The sequence below is a fragment of the Mytilinidion resinicola genome (genome assembly GCF_010093595.1).
Source record: "Mytilinidion resinicola strain CBS 304.34 unplaced genomic scaffold BDZ99scaffold_17, whole genome shotgun sequence".
Lineage (NCBI taxonomy): Eukaryota > Fungi > Ascomycota > Dothideomycetes > Mytilinidiales > Mytilinidiaceae > Mytilinidion > Mytilinidion resinicola.
The window spans coordinates 1158104-1177096 of record NW_022985453.1 but is presented as its reverse complement, the minus strand read 5'-3'; the positions used below and the strand labels follow the sequence as shown (position 1 = coordinate 1177096).

Here is an 18993-nt window from a genome sequence, read left to right as displayed (position 1 = left end):
ACACCAGTAGCATGATCGAGCAGCAATCGAACTTCAGTTTACAGGCTCTCGGAGAGACAGGTACCGCCAGGGTCCAGCCATGGCTTCCAGCATATATTTGCTGAGTTGTACGCCTACGATCACTGCCATGATACGCAGAGTTACTATTCTTTGAATTTTCAAGATGGGTGTGTCTGCCTCAACGCAGCGAGCGCCACCGCTATGCAAATCCCCTCCAGCTTCAGCAAAAGAAGCACTCAAAACGACATCGACGACTGTTTTTGATTCCAAACTTGAAAAGCCCCCTCTGCCTTCCAATGACGTATTCAACTATGTCTTCCATACTGGCCGACGCCCGTATCCTTGGCATCGTGTCATCTATCGGGTTAATGGCACTGACGAGACGTTGACACTGGCTCAATTGGAAGAAAAGAGTCGCAGGTTTGCCGTGGCCATCCGAGATCAGTTCGGTATCAAACCGAACCATGTAGTCTCCATATATGCCAAAGACAAGGTATGTTGTACTTTTGGTTCCTCATGAAATTCGGCACCATTTACTTGCAGCTACTCCTCTCCGTAACACTCCTTATGGAAATCAGGTTGAATGGGAAGGCTAATTCTCGATCCAGATCCAGTACCCGATAGCTCTCTTTGGAGCATTAGCGGCCGGCGCCACCATCGCTCTCATTCCATATCAGCGGGGAATGTCTGCAGAGGACGTCGCCTCTCGCCTCGAGCAGGCTCGCTCCAAGCTCCTAGTCACAGATGCCGCTCTTCTTTCCCTCTCTGAATCAGCTTCAGTGCTGGCAGGATGTGTACCGATCGTGACTCTCGACGCAGCCGATCAGCACACGACCAACCTCGATGATCTACTATCAAGTTCATCCGCGGCTGAGTCTTTCTTCGAGCTGAACTCTCATCATGAAGCAGAGAGCCACTACGCCTTCATCAATCGCACAAGTGGCTCGACTGGCGCCATGAAGTCAGTCTTGACCTCGCACAGCCACTACATCGCCACTCTCGAGGGAACAGTCAGGACTGTACCTCCAAACACCGATGCCTCCACGGACGTCTGGCTCGCAAGCTCCTCCCTCGGCTTCTTCATCAATGCCAAGCTTTTCATGTCGCTCAACATTATCCTCGGGGTCCCCGTCGTCATCATGCCAGAGCCGCTTGACGAGACCTCCGTGTCAGTTCTCAGGCGTCATTCTATCACGTTCATCCTCGTCTTTCCGCCTCTTGTAGCCAAGCTTGCAAAATCGGAGCTCAATCCAGAGGATGTAAAGACGATCAAATGGCTGCTCTCTGCGGGTGCAACGATCCCCGACAATCTCCGCCAAGCCATGCGTGAGAAGTTCCCTGGTGTAGAGCTTACGCTCGAATGGGGGACTAGCGAGACGATGCTCATTGCGATTCAGACCAGTGATCCAAAATCACGACGGCAGGGATCGAGTGGCACGCTGGTGAATGGGATGCAAGGCCGCGTTATTTCCACTGAGACGGGCGTCGATTTGGGGCCTAATGAACGCGGTGAGATTTTGGTGCGGAATTCATTGGCTAAGTTTCATGGCTACAAGGATAATGAAGTGGCTAATCGCGACTTTGATGCTGATGGCTGGTTTCATACGGGTGATTACGGGTACATCGATGAAGATTGCAATGTTTACATTATTGACCGACTAAAGGAGTTACTACGGGTTGGAGAAGGTTATGGGAGCCGTATCAGCGCATCGGAACTGGAGAATGCGGTGTTCGAACATGAGGCAGTTCGGAGTGTGATTGTGGTTGGTATTTGGAACGACGCCACGGCAACTCATCTACCTACAGCTTTTGTAGTTCCAGCACAGCAGTACAAGAATAGGGCTGGAAGAGAGCTAGCAGAAGACATTGAAAGGACTGTTGCGAGAAAGCTGACGGGATTGAAGAGTTTGGCTGGCGGCTTGTATTTCCTTGACCAGTTCCCAACTACTGGCTTCAAGATAAACCGGAGAGCTTTGAAAGAGATGAAAAGGGACGAAAGGAGAAGAATTGTGATCCAGGAGGAGAAGAGCTTATTTGCGAGCGATTGGGATAATAACACCAAAGCTGTAGTCGTGCAGCAGAAACGGGACAGCGTTATTGCAGACTAGATAATGGAGACCAGTAAATACACACCCCCTTTTCCGTGGCCGCACACCCCTTTTTTGGTATATACTCTTGGCGCTTTACTGCCTTCCTATTGGCTCGGAGCAGCGCGGAGCTTCCTCCGGGCATTCGCCCTTACGTCTCTCTGCACGTGATGCTATATGTGAGGCCGTACGTGAGCTTGTATATAAGGCTGCACAAATCGGAAAGGATGAGCTGCAAAATGGAGGGGCTGTATAGCCATGCCCATTTTACATAGCCTCACGCATGAGCTCACGTACGAGCTTACGTATAAGCTCACGTACGAGCTCACATACAAGCTCACGTAGTCTAAGTCTATGTATAAGTATAGAATAGAATTCTATTCTAGAAGTGCCTACGTGCCTAACAGCATGCTAAACCTGTCAAAACCTCACCTTATTACGGCTCCTTTGCATCGAGCCTGGTCTTCTTCCATCGCCGCCTGCATCTACTCTTCGTGCTGATCCACATACGCCTCAGCCTCATCCTCATAGTCATACTCTGCAGGACCCAGAACGTTCCTACGGCTCTCCGGTCGGCTTGATAACTCCGCTATGCCTACAGCGACACCTGTTAGACGCTGAGAGCCTCCTAGACGTGCTTGTAGAGCTGCAATCTGTTGTAGGATGCCTGCACGGTCATCCTCTTGTTCCACTTGAGGTTGAGGCTGAGCGCTATCTTGCCTCTGAGCTCGTGCCTTTTTCCGTGGTACCTTATCCTTTGCACCAGGCGACCGGCCACGCTTCTTAGCTGCAGGTGCAGCCGTAGGCGCTGCTATATGCGCTGCTATATTGTAGAGGGAGAGGAAGAGGATGTAGTTGATTGTAATCAAGGCCGCATTTGGAGAGAGCATTCGGAATTAGTGGGCAAGTTAAGCGAGCGAATCGGAGGCTCCGGGGCGGCCCTCCGAGCCAATAGGAAGGCAGTGAAGCGCCAAGAGTCTAGGGGGTGTGTATTTACTGGTCCCCTAGATAATGCTCATTCACAATTCTAATGAATTACGCCATCAAATTCGCTCGGCTCGACTAGTCACGTCGTTCGTCCTCACTAGGAGCTACTCGCCACCGAGATTGGGGAAGCCTAGTGACTGTCAAATGCATACCAAGATGAAGCATTGAAGATGTTAAATATAGTGGTTCGCCTCTCTAAAGCCTCGCAGTAACTCTTCGTTACCTTGGCGATCGGTGATGGATGTGTGTGAGCCACACTGCGCTAGGGCCATGCTAACTTCCAAGGTTTCTATGGATCCCCATTTTCTAGGCCATGTGGCGCGGCCATGTCACATGTGGGAAGTGACGGTCATTTCTGCTTTCCTTGGTAATGAAATCTTGTATATGTGCGTAGAGAGAGGATGGAAGCCACATCCAAGGGAGGCTGAAAATAGTTAAAGCCATAGAGAAAGGCGAAGACATAGCTCCTCAATAAGGAGGAGTTTTCCTACCCAAATGTTACGGCGGTGCCTCCTCCGTTCCATGAGCACCCACGTTATCAACCGCTCTTCTTCTCCCGTGTAATCACCGCCTCCTGCCTATCCAAGTCATTCCACTTATCCTCCTCTCTATCCAAATACCCCAAATAGAGATACATCACCGTCCCGATAACAAAGACAGAAACCGCAATTCCCACATACATCCAAATAATCTTCGGATCACTACTAACAGACACCAATGCCTCGGCAAGCGCCGCTCCGAACGCAACGGTCAGGAGATACAGGCTCTGAATGAAGCTCTTGAGCGACGGCGGCGACTTGGTGTACGCATACTCAGGGCCAGTAACGTTGAGGAAGATAGACGCAAAGCCAAAGAATACGTAGAGCGGCGTCTGGATGGCCATGTGGACATGATTCGGCAACGGGTCAGCGCTGTGGCCTCCTGCTTTTGCGGCTTTGCAAGCCAGTGGGTGCTTCCAGCAAGGGCCCGCGTTGTAGATGAGATGCTGTACGATAGCTGCGTACGCGACTCCAAGACCAATGCAGTAGAATCCGGTCGTGATCCGCGCAATTGGCCGAAACAGGATCCTCCTCTTCCGCAGAAGGGGCATGATGACTTGATCAAGCAGCGGCAAGAAAAGAAGAATCACGATGCGCTCCAGACTCTGCATGAAGTCGTTCGGCAGTCCATGTCCGTCCATTTGTCCGGCTTGTGCAACGAGATTGGACGACATTTGGGTGAAGCAGACCCAGATGATGGGGAAGAAGGCGAAGACTTTGCACGCGTTAAGGGTGCGTTTGAGCTCCTCGACAAAGTGGTCGTCCCAGGGCACTCGAGTTGTTTTCCCTTTAATGGCACGGACGGAGGGTTTGGGGGCGTCGAGAGAGCGGCCGAGGATCATGAGGCCGACTGCTTTGAAAGCGGTTTGTATAATAGACCCTTGTGGGGGGCGGACGGTGTAGTATCGGCGGCCCAGGATGAGGATGGTGATACCCACTGTCCCAGTTTAGTCAATGGAGAAAAACGCTAAACGAAAAAGGGAAACATACCAACAAACATGCAAAAGGTCAGAAGGAACGGCGCCCAATGCCCGTAGTCCTTCTCCATGAAAGGGGTTCCAATGATAGACAGGGATCCAAGTTCGATGCATCCGTAGTACACGAGATAGATTCGATGGTATGTGATAGCTGGGTCGATAATCACCCGCTCGCCGGTCTTCGCAAGAGTTTTGATTGCCATCGTCTTTCGGTGGTACTGGTCGGCGATCAACGGCGCGACGTTAGATTTGATCCCTCCCGTTCCAAGTGCGATGGTGATGATGGCGGCGATGAATCCTCCGAAGCCAGCCCCGTGTTCAAGAGCCACAGGGAGTGCAGTGACCCAGAGTATCAGCAAGCCGATCGTATACACAACAGCAAATCCAAGAATCGTCTTGTATCTACCAAAGTACTGGTCTGCTAAGATGGCACCAAGGATCGGAGTTACTTTGACTTGTCAGCGTCGCCATCCCTCCGTACGACGGGTAACATACAGTACGAGAAGAAAGTGAAGAAGATGGTCAGAGCAGTAGCAGTCGTGCGCCCCTTTCCTAGTCCACTCTTCTTCGTTATATAATTCTGGAAAAGACCTTGGGCACCATAGTAGGAGAAGCGCTCGCACAGCTCTACAACCGCGACAATGTAGGCAGCTTTAGGCAGTTTCTCTCCAACGCGGCGCAAGGTGCGCTTCTCGTAGAGGGTAGGCTCGTCACCATCGACGGTCTGCGCCCCTTCATCTCCATCTACAGACATGGACGATTCCAGAGGGTTCAGAATATGAATGTCGGCATCCTTTGCATCGCCGACTAGATGTGATGTCGTACCCCTTGCAACAAGCCGTCAGCTGATGATCACGTGGTAAGAGCAAGACATAGGTAGCTTACCGTGTAGCAGGGACCTTCGTATCGGCAGCCATGTTTAGGATTCGAAGACAGTTAGCCGAGTTTCAGTCTCACCGTCGCCCTCGTCTAAAATACCTGCCAAAACAAACGTATAAGAATGATATCCGACTGCGTGGCACAGCAATCACCTCATGGACCATCGACTCGCGTCATGCGGGGCTTGAACTCCATCCAATGTTCAAAGACACCCGGAGTATTTGCTATGGTAATTTCGACGTTCGTGTAGAGTTTGTGTTGGCCCTGGCTCGCTAATGACCATTCTTCTCCGAAGGTCACGTGCTGTGGAGGTCCCTTTTGGTCCGAAGCTCTTCTCACGTCGCTTTGAAGCTTGACTTGTCGCTTTGAAGGATGCTTAGTAAAGGAATGTTTCGTGTAGAAATCTCAAAAAATCTTCGCGTAATAGCAGTATAATCCAACGACTGCTACCTTGCGGAGATGTGCAGAGTACGCGCTGACAAGATTGCTGCAGCTTCAAATTTACGCCCACAAAGAAAGACATTCTCTGTCGAAGAAAGCCCTTGAGCAAGAAGACGAGAAATAGGCGGGAAGCGCTCAGCACGATGGCATGGCTACTACTACGATAATACGAAGATATTTGCGGAGAACGACCAAAGAGTCTACCCAATATTGCAGTGAACGAGACCTTCCGACGGTGAAATTGAGTGGATCACGATGTGGGAGATACGCTCACGATACGTACCGAAGAGGCTGGCACCACTTTACTATTACCATTCCGAAGAAATTTCACAGCAAGAATCCTCAATTCTCAATTATCCCACTTAAACTTCGACCCTGGATGATCTGCTCTCAACCTCGGTCCCAACCCATCGTCCAAGTAATTCTCTCTCATCGACATCCCCTCCGCCCTCACCGGATCCCAAAAGACACCCCTTGTCTTCAACTCCGGAATCAACCACTTCACAATGGCCTCAAAGTCTCCCAGATTGACCGCATACGAGAGATTAAACCCATCTACACCCGCCTCCTTAATCCAGCGCTCCAGGATATCCGCTACAGTCTTCGAGCTCTTAATCACTTTTGCTTGAGGCTCTCCGAGCGCAAGTTCAGTAGCGACTCGCTTCTTAGTCTACTTGATGTTTTCGCCGTCGGGGACGGTAGCGGACTAGGACGAGATAATAGAGCGTATACCGCCATTGTCGCTGAACTTAAAGTCCTCATCATCGCCATGTTTGCCGAGATCCGTACCGGTCCAGCCACCAAAAAGCGCAAGGGAACCCTTTAGGTTGGCGTAGCTCAAATACTCTTCATACTTCTTCTGCGCAAGGTCATCAGTTTCATCCACGATAACGAGGATGCCGGGGATGAATTTGATAGAGTTGGCGTCGCGGCCGAGCTGGATCGCCTCGGCGCGGATTTCTTGGACTTGCTTCTTGACGGCCGCGACTTCCATGCCGGGGAGGAACATGGCTTTAGCATGTTTGATGGCGAAAGATTTACCAGCTTTGCTAGCGCCTGCTTGGAAGATGAAGGGGGTGCGTTGGCGGGAGGGCTCGATGAGGCGGGGGCCGGCAACGCTGAAGTACTTGCTGGGAGGAGTCAACGGGACGATCATGTGCGATGAGGGTGCACGACAGGGGAAGCTATGAGCCCATAGATGAATGCTTACCCTTTGTGATTTATTCTTCGGACGCGGTCAGGATCGGTGTACTCCCTTTTCTCCTTGTCAAGGACTACTGCATCAGTTCGCCAAGAACTCTCCAAGAGCTTGTACACAACTTCCATGTATTCTTCAGCGATAGCATAGCGTTCATCATGACTAATTTGCGTTTCTAGGCCTAGATTCTTCGCAGCACTTTCAAGGTAACTAGTTACTACATTCCAAGCAACGCGGCCATTTGTCAGATAGTCGAGCGTCGAGTACCGCCGGGCGAGGAGGAACGGGTTCTCATATGTCGTAGACGCGGTTATTCCGGAGGAGAGTGACTTCGTCACCGCTGCCATTGCGGCAATCGGAAGGCTTGGTCATGATCAGCATAGATTTGTCTCGAGTGGAAGCAATGGGAGATCTCACGAGGGATCTGATATCGGGAACCGAGCAGCGCCGGGAAGCGCGGGCTTCAAATTCCCAGGTACTTTGTAGACATCATAAACGCCTAGCATATCTGCGAGAAAGAGGCCGTGGAAGTTCCCATCGAGGATTTTGGCGAGGTCGATCCAGTACTGAATGTTCTTGTATTCATGGGTGCGATTGCGTGGATGTCTCCATAGTCCTGAAAATTAAGGCTATCAGTTCTCTGAATGCTGTAAAGAGCGCGTATATTATGTACCAGAAGCTACGTGGCCGGAGCTGCTCATAGAAAAAGCGTTCAAGATCCATTTCTTCCGAGGTTGCGGGTCTCCGAAGCCGTTGATGTCTCCCATTGTGAAAAGGAATACCCAACTGTTTAACGACCTAGCTCGAGCCGATCTTTTCTTGCTTTGAATACTGTGGGAGATGTAAACATACCATACGAAGTCCGAATATGGTATTGTCTGTGCATGACTCGTGTTTCTGATTGCCAACCACGCAACTGCGGATCAGCCTTATGAAAATGCTATTGCACAGCACGCCACTGTGGACCTCCCTTACGAAACGACATGCTTTCTCCCGTATTTCCGAGATAGTCTGGGCTTAGCTGCTGTTATTCCCGGTGAAATATGATAAGACCTTGATAAGACCTGAAGGTATCGAAATTTTTGGTGAAAAGAACGGCCCGAATAGCTGCTTGTCTAAGGAAAACAAGAGGCTATCGCTCACAGAAATTCATGGACGGGTCTTGGACTATGTCGTAATCGAGGAGGGGAATCGCAATTTCGATGCTAAAAGGACGTCACTTGTCGACTTCGCTGAACGTGGTATTGGGCCCGCTTCGCCTACCATCTTTGAGCCTGATTCAATCCAGCGGACCCAGCAGATAGAAATAATTTCTAATGAAAAGTGACCCAAAGAAATTGACGTGGTACCTTTCGTGCTTGTGATTGGGTTCTGGCAACAACGGGGCATCGGTAGACTGCTTCCTAGGAATTTCAAAAGTTTGACAGCTCCCTGACACCTGCAGGAAAGGCAGCCCAGCACGTCAACCGGCCGGCCGGCATCAGCTCGAGGGCTTCGAAGAGTGGGAGACATATGCATGAGCGATGATCTATAAAGCAAACCCAAATGACTGATAGCGAGTGTCTTGCATCGAAACCTCGTGTTCATCGTTACACCACAGTTGAACTACGAAGTATGAGTGAAGTTCTTCAACCACCGCTCTCCCAGGGCGCGGGGTACGGTGTCGTTGTTGGCCTAGGTGTCGCTTTTGCAATTGTTATGTTGTCTTGTCGATACCACTGACACTGTGATTTTCGAATATGCTGATGACACTCAGGTATGATCTTCGTTACTCGGGCCCTGAAAAATGCCTTCGGAGAGGATAACAAGTCGACTGAGACGTAAGGCTATCCCAATCTTTGCCATGGCGATGAAAGGCTGACGATTTCCTTCACCAGATTCATGGTTGCCAATCGGAGCGTGGGAACTGGCTTGACGGCCTCAGCAGTCATCTCTTCCTGGACTTTCACCTCCGCTCTTCTGAGAGCACCGTATCTCACATATCGCTACGGGATTGCGCTTCCCGTCTAGTGGGCCAACGGCCAGAGCACCACGATCTGCTTCTTTGCGTTTCTTGCAATACAAGCCAAACTGAAGGCGCCAAATGCCCATACTCTACTCGAGATCATCAAAGTCCAGTACAGAAACATTGCGCACATAGTCTGGATCACCCTTGCTCTGCTGAACAACATCTTCAACTTCACCTCGATGCTTGTTGGTGCCTCAACGGCAGTGTCCTCGTTGACCGGCGTGGACATTATCGCCTCCACGTACTTGCTACCGCTTGGTGTGGTAGTGTACACATATTGGGGAGGTCTTCGTGCCACGTTCCTGACCGATTACATCCATACCTTCATCATGATCGTGCTGGTCTGGTTTACGATCAAGATAATTGTCATGAACGAGATCGGGAATATCTCTGCACTTTACGACGCCATTCTTAAGCTTTCGGCATCCGGACCTGTGGAATGCAATTACCACGGCTCGTACTTATCAATGACGAGCAAAGAGTCGTTATTCTCCTGCATCATCCACATTACCACGAATTTCGGCATCGTGATTATGGACACGGGATTTTGGCAGAAAGGGTTCTCGGCCGATGTCGCGGCTGCTGTTCCTGGATATATCTTGGGTGGAAACGCCTACTTCGTCATTCCGTTTGCTTTTGGGACGATCGTGGGCCTTGGTGAGCTTCTTCACGCGAGTGGAAGTGGGATCGCAAGTAGAGTACTAACACACATCCAGGTGCACTCGCTTTGGAGCAGACGCCAGCCTTTCCCACATGGCCGAGGCTGATGACACAGGCGGTCTCCGGTACGTGCACATTGAAGTAAATTTGTGATACATCTGACTGATTATCCGCAGGTGGCCTGGTTCTGCCATATACGGCTTCTGCAGTAGCCGGAAAAGGTGGCGCTGCGGCTATCCTGCTAATATTGTTCATGGCCTGCACCAGTGTTGCTTCAGCGCAGCTCATTGCGGTCAGCTCGATCATATCTTTTGATGTATATGGAACCTACATCAACAAGAGCCCTACCGACAAGCAATTGATCAGGTGGTCGCATATCGGAGTCGTGGGGTGCTCGATCTTCATCTCCTCGTTCGCAACCGCCTTGCATAAGGGTGACGTGGACTTGAACTGGACGATCTACATGCTTGGAATTGTCGTTTGGTAAGAAGCAGCTCTTCTGTCGAGAAGCGTCCATTTGATGAAGGATTGCTGAGACTGGTATAGCCCAGGAACGTTCCCGACGTGCTTCACTCTTCTCTGGAGAGGCCAGAGCAAAGTAGCCGCAATCATCTCGCCCATCATCGGCATGCTCTGCGGCTTCGCCGTCTGGTTCGGAACGGCGTTCGAAATGTACAGTGAGATCACCATCACATCGACTGGGAAAACGTTGCCGTGTATGTATGGATGCTTGACGTCGTTCTTCGTCCCTCTTCCGATCACGTTGGCGATATCTTTATGGCGGCCACAGAACTTTGACTGGGACACGTTCTTGACAATAGGACGAGTGCAGTCGGAGCACTCGATCGGCCGAAAGTTCAACCGGGAAGAGTACTTTTCGCTTGAGCGAGTGCGGTACATGAAACGCGCGTCGAGGAATGCAGCGTTATGGGGTGCTGCAACGTTTGTCGGTCAGGTCTTGCTATGGCCATTGCCAATGTACGGCTTGAAAACCATTATGTCCAAGGGACTTTTCACGGCCTGGGTCGTCGTTGCCCTCCTCTGGCTATGGGTGGCTTTGATCATTGCTAACTTCCTCCCTCTTATCGACGGAGGGGCCGTCCAAATCTGGGCGATACTGAAGATTATAGCTGGAAAGCAAAAACGCGATGACTCGGGCACTTCGACGCCGTCAGAAGTCGTGGTAGAGGCGGTGCATGTAGAGGAGAAGTCATAGAAGGTAACAAATGGCGTTGGAACGTATCAAAAGGCACCGTATTCGCATTGCAGCAGCGCCTTTCAGGGGAAGATTTGCGGGATGCCGAGGATATGACGATGAGTGATGCGGGAGTGCCCAGCAGGCCAGGTGGTGATGATGGAGGAGACGAGGGACGGTTAAAGGTAACACCAGCATGACCAGAATGAGTAGCTTCCAATAGTAACTTCATCACCTATTTTCCGAGATCAACCAATTCAGATCCTCTACACCACGTCCAAACGATTGAACATGGAGCAAAGAAAAGAGAACGGTAGCCCTCATGAATCTGTATTCCTCAACGCATAGAGAGCCCGTTGGTGGCTGGCGTAGCCGTGAACGTGAGGACACGTCTCGCAGCCCCATGGGAACAATTGAGACATGCTTTAGAGGTCGTCAAGTGCATATTGGATCCCCCTTCGTAGACAAGCGCTAGGATTTGGTTTGACCTGGGAGTTGTTGAAGATGATCGGGCTCTCTGGACCCAGTCCTGTTCTCGCTTGACTGGAATAGCGGCACGCGCACCTGACTTCAACTCCGGAAAAGATGCGCGTCATAACTTGGGCCGGCAAGGATTCTTAAGAGGAGCACACGCTGAATCTATGCGGATGCGCGACAGGACTCTTCTCATCAACCATGCTTCAGCAGGGTATCGGCCGACCAGTTTCGTCGATTCGAGACTCATCACCGCGTCCCCGCGTATTTGAGTTCTTCTTTCTAAAGTGAACAATGGCGTTGGAATACACAGTGCCATTAGCGGATGTGTGTGGTTGGGTGCGGCGTTTGTTCGTGCCATGGAAGCTAGATGGATGACGGTCAGAAATGCCGGAGAAAGAAGGCGGCTTTGCAGAGGGCGGATTCTCGCATCACGTGATGCTTAAATCCATCGCTGCGCTGATATCCTGTTCGTTAGGGAGGATGTTAATATTAATACAGAAAAACCCTCAAATAGAAGGACATTGAAGAGTAAATGTAAGTTGAAAAGGGTTCGAGCCCTACAATAGCAGTGCCGACTTTAATTCGGAAGACATTAATTTGTAGCAATACCAACGTCCTAGCCTGACTACGCGGGGCCCGGAGCCTCCCTTATACACTTCCCCTTGCAATAAGTCTTCCCATCCTGGTTCGTAGTATCCTCCCATTGCTGCACGCCCCGCAGGCATTGCCTCATCACCTTGCAATCATCTTCGGGCCCAGTCCTCGACGTGCAATAACCATAGCAGACCCCGCCGCAGACGCCACAAGAACGCGGCTCTGGAGCCTCGTGGCTCGGTCAGGTCCAGGGCAGCAAAAGAGCAAAAGAGCAAAAGACGGGGGAAACAACGTGCAAGCGATCCGCTAGAACGTATCGAGGTTGACAGCATCCAGATCTGGAGGCGGAATCCCCGATGTTCCACTAGCGCGGATTGAAAGGGGGTCCTTGGCCCCTTCCTCTCTACCTCCTAGCAGGCTTACTCAGCACCTTGTGTAACTAACTAGTTAGTTATCTTTCCTCCTTCCGCTTAATAGCTAGCTTCCTCACCTTTATCAATATAACAGCTTTTGGCTACATGCCTTCTCTTGATCCGCTTCCCCTCTGATTGTCGCTCAGCGGACGCGGGACGGGCCTAGTCTAGCGCTAGCTCTATGGATGTGGCTTGATGCCAAGTTGCCGCTCACCTGTATGAGGGGGTCTTTGAATCTGATGCACAGTCATCAATTACATACCTCGGAATGCCAGTTATCGCAGGGAAAGTGTCGAAGTATCGAAGTACATACCTGTGCAGGCATCGAAGGCGCAAAGGGAGCTAGTGCGGACGGTGCCTCAATCTGTGCTTTCTTGTTTGCAGCCGTGAGAGCACTGCGTTGGTCTTCCTAGATATCGTCATGCATGTGCATGCAATCAATCAAAAAGGCAGATGGGTGGCCTGATCCAGGTGAAGCTCCAGAGCATACAAGTACAACAGACAGAAAAAGCACTAGCCATATTCAAGACCAGCTTGCATATTCATCTATCAGTCCGAGGCGCTTAGGTTCAGCCAGCAGTCTGGAAGCTTTCTCTTGCTACAATTTCCACGACAGTCTCACTTCTGGAGACTGTGATCAAGTCACATCGAGCTGAGCTACATTCATATCATCTACTCAAAGACCCCTTTCTCGTTGAGCATGGCAGAATCCCTGGCCCTCGTCGGCTTTGCGTCCGCGATAGTCCAGTTCGTCGACTTCAGCACCAAGGTCATTGCACGCCTCGACGACTATCATACAGCCATAGGAAAGGTTCCAAAAGCTTTTCTGGGCATTAAAACTGAGTTGCCGCTCGTGCTGAAGACCGTTGGACGCACACGAGAGCAAAGCCAGAGCGGCCTTGTCAGCAGCGAGACCCAGCAGGCGCTTATCCCCGTTGTCGATGGCTGCTGTGAACAGGTCAAGCTGCTTGACGCCATACTTGTCGAATTACTTCCGAAGCCTTGGGACAGCTCCTGGAAAGTGAGGATGAAGGCACTCTCCAGCGTCCGAAAAGAAAAAGAGACCAGAAACATTACCGCGACGTTGGATAGCTACGTCCAGAAGCTTACCTATTACGAAGTAGTAAATCAAGGGCATGCATCCAATGCAACGAGCCCGCGTCCCTCTGTGCCGGACAGCAAGACCAATGCGCCGAAACCAACATACTACATCCTGCCTCAGCTTGCGGTGTCCCAATCCATTCAACGAGACGACTTGATGAAACGAATGCAGGATGCTTTAGTACAGCCACAAGGGCCATCACCACCAGTGATTGTGCTCCTCGGGATAGGCGGCCAGGGCAAGTCGCAGCTTGCGATGGAGTATTGCAAGAAAGCTCGCTAGCACGCAGCATGGAGAAGATAGCATCTAACCTTTCTGAAGGCCGGTCCTTCTATGGCCTCGACTCACAGATTACGTTCTTCAGAGATACAATCGAGACTTGGACCTCTCCCTGGCTTTTGGTCTTTGACAATTACGACCTACCAGATGAGATGCGGCCCATATCTAGTTGCTTCCTACAACTAAAATATGGTAGCATTATTGTCACAAGCCGTCACGCAAATTCCGAGCGTCTTGGAAGCGTCATTAGGCTGACAGGAATGTCGGAGGACCAAAGTGTAGATCTTCTCTTTCATCGGTCTAAGCTCGAACGGACTGAGGACAACATTCAATAGAGCAGAACGGTTGTAAATCAATTAGGTCACCTTCCTCTCGCTATCAACCAGGCGGGATCTTACATCAATGCCAGATACCTCTCATTGATGCTCTTCATCGCTGAGTACGAGAGAAATAGGGCAAAGATTCTCAAGTACACCCCTGGGTTGACCGAGTACCGAAAGCGACTAAATGACACCAATAGAGAAACGGCTCTCAATGCTTTTACCACCATGGAATTATCCCTTCGCGGTATTCAAGGCACTTCTCAAGAATGCTCTGCAAGGAGCAGATTCTTACCATTTCCGCCTTTCTTGATGACCGCAATATCTTGTCCGCAGTACCTAGGCCGTATGTTGACTCCAATTTTCCTAACCTCGACGTACCCGACCATTGTTTTTTCGCTGGCTCTCCAAAATCAGATCTTGATGACATCCTCGTTGAGCTGAGGGCCCTCTCTTTACTAGAATCTCTGCAATTTTGCGACGACGGCACTGCATCGTATCAATTCATCCACTCATCATAGACTGGGCGAAATTACGTTTGGAATCCGAGAGCCGTCGCCAGTATACTCGACTGACGCTAGCTATGCTCTCGCAATTTCTGCCTCAATCGAAGCCGTTCGAAGGCCCATCGAAGTGGAAACTACAATTGCTTTCACAGCTCGGAGTCTGTTTGCAAAACTGCCAGGATTATTTACAGGCCGATGAGCTACCTGGCCTTGGAGCTTTGCATGGGCCCGGCAACAAGATTGCACACTTCTATCATAAGGAAGGTTACAAAAGTCCTGCATCACAGATCTACTCTAGATGTCTATCCTGGAGAGAGAAGGACTATCCCGGCACTGATGAGGCCACTCTGAGCTTGATCATCCATCTATCGACCGCGTATCACAGGTCTGTGCCGAAGGAGTTCGATGCTACAGTAAAACTTGCAGATCGAGCTCTCGCTGCTTCCAAGTTACTACCACCTGAACATATGCTTCGAGGGCTTACTCTCGTCCGCGTCGCCAGGGTTAGGCGAGAACAAGGGTCGCTTACAATAGCTATCGAAAACTTAGAGGAAGGCATGGCGATATTGAAAAAGAGCCTTGGGGTGGAGCATCACGCTATGCTCAGTAATTTTTACCGATTAGATTCCAAATTTTTTCACTACGAGCTAATTGATCATTTCCACACGATTCTCGGTCTGCTTCCATCGGCAGGCATAGAGTGGTGCTGCGGTTAATTACGGATGAGCAAACCGCCTAGCATTCAAGACAGAAACTATGGTCGCACACTCACTACTCATGCAAGACAAGTGTGCCAAAGCGGAACCGTTGCTAATTCAACTCGCTGCCCGCAGAACTGAGAGACTTAGCATCTCTAGCCGAGAGTCGCCTGTATCAGTAGGCGATATTGCTTCCTCTCAAACTTGCAAGGGAAATTTAAACTAGCCGAGGAGACCGCCTTTCACGCATTGCGAAGATTGGACGGAACAATCCCAGCTTCTGAGTGTAAGGATCAGACACAATCGCTTTTATGCTAAGCACATCAACATCAAGGACGCCACGAGTAGACAGAGACTTTGATAGAAGTGAGGATGCAAGCGGCGCCGCGCGAGGAGATGGTGATCGGAAATGCCATGCATGGTCGATGTGGCTGTCACGGTTCCTCTACACCGCAACCTCCACGAATCTCCGGGACGAGAAGTTGCGAAACTTAGGGTGCACCCTAGAATTTTCAAAACCTGAGGGACGATGTCAAGTTTCAAGTGGTCTAAATTAGACTGCCTCTTGAATCACTGGCTGCTTACTACCTGAGCTGCTCTTCACAGTGGTGCCGAGCGAGCAAAATTGAAGCCAAGCAGTGATAGATCCGTGTGCGCAGACTTGTGACCTACTTCTGTATCAACACCCGACACTGTGAATTGCGAAGCGAGCAATGACTACCACGGCCCGATGTGTCCCAAGGGTGTGCAGAATACGCAAACGGCACTTGCCTAACTTCAGCATGGGACGCTTTCAAGAAAGGGACATCTCAGACAAGCTCGCACACCTGTGGAGATCCTGGAATAAGGCCCGATTCGACACCTCGAGTTGCTTTTGGACACTTGGAAAACCAAATTCCAGATACGCTCCAATGCCACATCAGGGGGCCCTTGCTACGACGGTAACCCGAAGTAGGAGGTTAGCTGACCCAGACTTACTTTCGGCCAGTACCGGTGGCCCGAGTATAAAGGCCTCCCCGGCCGGCTGTCTGCGGGAGCAAATTCGGTCTCCGCTCTGGCAAGAGTGGACCAACCTACGGAGTAGTGCTGCGAGGATTGCTACATGTGGGGGTTGAAAAACTAACAGCAGCGTCGACAAATGGCTCGTCGCCAGTGCGGCTGGTTGGACGGTGTGGTGTCAACTTGAACCTGTTCATCAAATGTGCAGTCGAGGTGGGAAGCAATTGTAAGGCATTAAATGGCGATAAGCAGTATTCCCCGCTGACGACGATGACGGGTAGCCTGCCTGAGAACTGATATTCACAAGTTTCGAATCACGAAGCGTGAGAATCGTAGTTGGAGGTTGTCGGTGATCATCTTGTTCCTCTCGAGCGACTGCCGAGAGGGAGGCCCCCATATCGTCTTTTTCTCACCGACGACCTATTAACTGTGGGGTCATTCTAGGCGCTACTAACATTGAAGCCTTCTCTCCCGAGTTGACAAAGGCTATTGCGAAGGGAAGACGCTGCTTTGACTCTCCTCAAGAGCCCAATGTATGAATGGAGCTGTGTCACCACGAAACAGCTTAAGTACGTAGGATGAGGAGGTGCTTCCATGGAACAGTCAGGTAGCACGTGACCTTGACTTCGCAAGCGTCTATTGGCGGGAGAACTGTGGTGTCGTCAGCTCGATTCCCAGCCCTTCACGCTCTTAGCTAGATCTTCTCATCGTGAATTGGAGACAGCAATTTTTCCAGAAGTCGACAATGCAGTATGTCGCTCTGCTCCGCTCTACGAGTAACTATTGGCGTGAGGCTGCTGTAGAACATCCGCCACATCTGTATCTCCATAGGACGGCATTAGCCACACCTCGGAGTTGCATTCATGTCGCTGCGATACCCACTTGTATCTTCTCGTATTCAAGTTTTATCGAGAAGTGTAGAATGCTTGGACTTCCGTAGTACAAAAGGAGGATGATCGATGGACTGTGACCGAGACGTGAGATCATGAGCCGAGCACTGTTTGAGTGCTGGGATTAAGTGAGATATATCTGTGACTTGGTGCCACCATAGCGTGCAACTCACGCTCCCCGCTTTCTAGATATCATGACATCTTCAATTGACCTCTGAGAGAGTTGAATTGGAGACCTGGTAATGTAAGCAATGACGCTGCGGAACATCTTCTACGAAAAAAAATCTGAAGAATGCGATGCACCGAACTATCATTGAAATTGATATCTCTTTCTGCGTCAAACGTGAACACCTTGCAAAAACTGTGTTCATCTTCTAGAAAGATACTCGTTTGATCAGAGAGATGGGAGTGATCGTCAACCCTCTCCAGTTCCACGAAACACCCACTGCTGTCAAGTGAGCAGATAGCCGTCGTCTTGTGGCCGCCTCAAGCTCACACAGACACCAATCCTGCAGACATCCGGATTGCGCACGACCATTTCTACAACCCAAGTACTCCACTGCAACTTCGGGGAAGAGGCGACACAACGTAGCGATGCTCGGTTGATAGCTTACCTCCGAGCTTTTATATCTCTTCCCATCTGCTCTCGCTTTCATCTTCCGCCACATCAAGCTTCACAACTTGCTTGAAGCATCGGAAGCAACGCCATTTGCACGACAAATAACCATGCAACTTCTCTCCCTCCTCTCCCTCTTCCTCGGCCTCTGCGCCACCGCCCACGCGTGGCCCACCCCCGACGAGGGCGCCGTCGCCGTCACCACCCGCGACGCTCCCGACAGCACGATCCACTATATCAACGTTTACAACGCGACCCCGAAGCCCATCTACCTGTGGTCCATCTCCAGCGTCGCGGGCTCCATGCAAACCATCTACCCCTACACGCTCTACTACGAGGCCCAATACTACGACCCAAAGACCGGGATTGCGATTAAGATCACGAAGACACCGGATGCGCTGTACAACGGCGCCGGCACGTTTATCTTCGGCTACACGCTGAATGCGGCGGAGGGGAACATCTACTATAGCTTTGGGTCGGTCAACCAGGAGCCGTTTGGGTATGAGGAAGTCAGTGGGAACAATTGTCCGGGGATCAAGACGCCAGAGATGAATGTGACGAAGGCGTGTAAGATTACGGATTTGTTCCTGAGGATTGGGAGTTCGTAGATGAGAGGAGTGGGGCTTGAGGTTGGGTGTCATGGGAGGTAATGGGAAGGATATGAGACGAAAATTGAGTGTTGAGAGCGCGAGGTTTTCTTGGATGAATTGTGTAATGTCTTAATGGTGGATGATTGGACTGGTATTGAATCTAAATTGGAAGACTTCTTGCTATGATTTTGCACGCTTTGAGTAATGCAGCCCTGGAGCGTAACCCCCAGACAATGTTCAGATTACCGTTGAGATACAGAACGAGTGGAATACTGAAGCATCCGCAGCATTATTACCATGGCCGATGCTTGAAAAGTGGATGTCAAAGTGAGGGGAAGTGTGACGTTGGGGTGCTGTCTGCAAAAGCTTGCACAAGAGTTAGTATGCGGTACGACTATTGTCAAGCATAGCTTTTATCAGCTGCTATACTGTGAATATAGGAGTAGTGTTGAAGTGTTGAAGGGATGTCGAGGTGACGGAGCTCCCGCTTGGACCACCATCCCCGCCTCTTGCTGCAAGGCACGGAGCTGAGCTCCCA

At 50.7% G+C, this 18993-nt stretch overlaps 8 protein-coding genes across 8 annotated transcripts; 5 read left to right on the top strand and 3 right to left on the bottom strand.

The window, feature by feature from the left end:
- Positions 1 to 163: 163 nt before the first annotated feature.
- BDZ99DRAFT_539668 (AMP-binding enzyme domain protein) lies at positions 164 to 2147 on the top strand (the record flags this gene model as incomplete). Its single annotated transcript, XM_033726679.1, has 2 exons — positions 164 to 469; positions 609 to 2147. 2 exons carry the CDS (start codon positions 164 to 166, stop codon positions 2106 to 2108), a joined length of 1806 nt encoding a protein of 601 aa, XP_033573104.1. The 3' UTR covers positions 2109 to 2147.
- A 425-nt stretch (positions 2148 to 2572) lies between these two features.
- On the bottom strand, positions 2573 to 2977 carry BDZ99DRAFT_524364 (uncharacterized protein; the record flags this gene model as incomplete). Its single annotated transcript, XM_033725895.1, has 1 exon — positions 2573 to 2977. The coding sequence occupies one exon, from the start codon at positions 2975 to 2977 to the stop codon at positions 2573 to 2575; it is 405 nt and encodes a 134-aa protein (XP_033573103.1).
- A 441-nt stretch (positions 2978 to 3418) lies between these two features.
- On the bottom strand, positions 3419 to 5344 carry BDZ99DRAFT_510987 (PTR2-domain-containing protein; the record flags this gene model as incomplete). Its single annotated transcript, XM_033724512.1, has 3 exons — positions 3419 to 4550; positions 4604 to 5038; positions 5086 to 5344. The coding sequence occupies 3 exons, from the start codon at positions 5342 to 5344 to the stop codon at positions 3613 to 3615; spliced, it is 1632 nt and encodes a 543-aa protein (XP_033573102.1). The 3' UTR covers positions 3419 to 3612.
- A 915-nt stretch (positions 5345 to 6259) lies between these two features.
- On the bottom strand, positions 6260 to 7875 carry BDZ99DRAFT_490499 (alkanesulfonate monooxygenase; the record flags this gene model as incomplete). The annotated part of the gene is made up of 5 exons (XM_033723059.1): positions 6260 to 6567; positions 6643 to 7040; positions 7121 to 7471; positions 7526 to 7724; positions 7782 to 7875. 5 exons carry the CDS (start codon positions 7873 to 7875, stop codon positions 6260 to 6262), a joined length of 1350 nt encoding a protein of 449 aa, XP_033573101.1.
- An 847-nt stretch (positions 7876 to 8722) lies between these two features.
- Positions 8723 to 10992, top strand: BDZ99DRAFT_490498 (SSS family solute:Na+ symporter; the record flags this gene model as incomplete). The annotated part of the gene is made up of 7 exons (XM_033723058.1): positions 8723 to 8816; positions 8865 to 8928; positions 8986 to 9078; positions 9136 to 9773; positions 9833 to 9901; positions 9953 to 10259; positions 10323 to 10992. The coding sequence occupies 7 exons, from the start codon at positions 8723 to 8725 to the stop codon at positions 10990 to 10992; spliced, it is 1935 nt and encodes a 644-aa protein (XP_033573100.1).
- A 2163-nt stretch (positions 10993 to 13155) lies between these two features.
- BDZ99DRAFT_539651 (uncharacterized protein) lies at positions 13156 to 13952 on the top strand (the record flags this gene model as incomplete). Its single annotated transcript, XM_033726678.1, has 1 exon — positions 13156 to 13952. The coding sequence occupies one exon, from the start codon at positions 13156 to 13158 to the stop codon at positions 13837 to 13839; it is 684 nt and encodes a 227-aa protein (XP_033573099.1). The 3' UTR covers positions 13840 to 13952.
- Positions 13953 to 14681: 729 nt separating this feature from the next.
- Positions 14682 to 15525, top strand: BDZ99DRAFT_104613 (uncharacterized protein). The gene has a single exon (XM_033712346.1). It carries the CDS (start codon positions 14740 to 14742, stop codon positions 15376 to 15378), a length of 639 nt encoding a protein of 212 aa, XP_033573098.1. The 5' UTR covers positions 14682 to 14739; the 3' UTR covers positions 15379 to 15525.
- A 2582-nt stretch (positions 15526 to 18107) lies between these two features.
- BDZ99DRAFT_372777 (uncharacterized protein) lies at positions 18108 to 18362 on the top strand (the record flags this gene model as incomplete). Its single annotated transcript, XM_033714844.1, has 1 exon — positions 18108 to 18362. A coding segment is annotated over one exon (255 nt), but the record flags the coding sequence as incomplete, so codon positions are not given.
- Between the last annotated feature and the right edge of the window lie 631 nt (positions 18363 to 18993).